Genomic DNA, 952 nt, shown 5'->3' with positions numbered 1-952 from the left:
CACGTGTAGGAGGAGGACGATTTCGTGCTGCGCCGGTTCCTGTGTGCTCGGGACTACAACATTGGCAAGGCGTCGACGATGCTCCTCCAGTACCTCGCCTGGAAGCGTGTCACCAAGCCCCATGGCTCCATCTCCGGCGAGGAGGTGCGCGACGAGATCGTAAAGAAGAGGGTCGACATGCAGGGCTTCGATCGTCTTGGTCGCCCCATGGCATATATCTATGGCGCACGCCACTTTCCCGCCCGGCGAGACCTTGACGGATTCAAGCGCTATGTAGCCTATGTCCTCGACAAAATATGCACCAGGTACATCCATATATTGATTTTCCATACTAGCTAGCTACGTTTCATCAGCGAAACTGCTCTATGAACGACAAAACATGGACGATGTGTGGACGACAAGAAATCCAACGGCCGTTGCACCGCTGTGGGCATGCATGTGTGCGGCCAGATTATCACTGCCGTTCATGAGTTGTCTGATTTTGCCGTCCGTATAGCAATCTCCTTTCATCAGTCGAGTTATTAATTGATGGGTTTGTCTTGGTCGTTATAGGTTGCCGGTGGGGCAGGAGAAGTTTGCGGCAGTGATAGACTTGAGAGGGTGGGGGTATGCAAACTACGACATCCGAGGCTATGTGGCAGCGCTCGACATCATGCAGAGCTATTACCCTGAGCGATTGGGGCGTGTGTTCCTGATCAATGTGCCCTACATGTTCATGGCTGCATGGAAGATGGTTTACCCCTTCATCGATGACAAGACAAAAAAGAAGTTTGTGTTTGTCGTTGATAGGGACCTCGATGCCACTCTTCGGGACGCCATTGACGACTCCCAACTACCTGAGGAATACGGTGGCAAGCTCAAGCTATAGGGCCACAGTAGTTCAATGTCGTGCAAGTCCATCTGACTATCGAACAATTAACATATGCAATTAAGGGTGCCCCGAAATAGCCAT

General features: G+C 51.6%; 1 protein-coding gene across 1 annotated transcript; it reads left to right on the top strand.

The window, feature by feature from the left end:
* The first annotated feature begins 13 nt into the window (after positions 1-13).
* LOC119345371 (phosphatidylinositol transfer protein PDR17-like) lies at positions 14-946 on the top strand. The gene is made up of 2 exons (XM_037615482.1): positions 14-305; positions 553-946. The coding sequence occupies exons 1-2, from the start codon at positions 79-81 to the stop codon at positions 866-868; spliced, it is 543 nt and encodes a 180-aa protein (XP_037471379.1). The 5' UTR covers positions 14-78; the 3' UTR covers positions 869-946.
* Positions 947-952: the final 6 nt, after the last annotated feature.

The sequence above is a fragment of the Triticum dicoccoides genome, unplaced genomic scaffold, assembly GCF_002162155.2.
Source record: "Triticum dicoccoides isolate Atlit2015 ecotype Zavitan unplaced genomic scaffold, WEW_v2.0 scaffold230521, whole genome shotgun sequence".
Taxonomy (NCBI): domain Eukaryota; kingdom Viridiplantae; phylum Streptophyta; class Magnoliopsida; order Poales; family Poaceae; genus Triticum; species Triticum dicoccoides.
Note: the sequence above shows the minus strand (reverse complement) of the source record. Positions and strands in the feature narration are given on the sequence as shown.

Bases quoted from the DNA above. Each gene is read 5' to 3' on its own strand.
- LOC119345371 (XM_037615482.1), top strand. From the start codon at position 79: ATGCTCCTCCAGTACCTCGCCTGGAAGCGTGTCACCAAGCCCCATGGC. The intron at 306-552 runs GTACATCCATAT...TGGTCGTTATAG, and splicing joins CTCGACAAAATATGCACCAG to GTTGCCGGTGGGGCAGGAGA.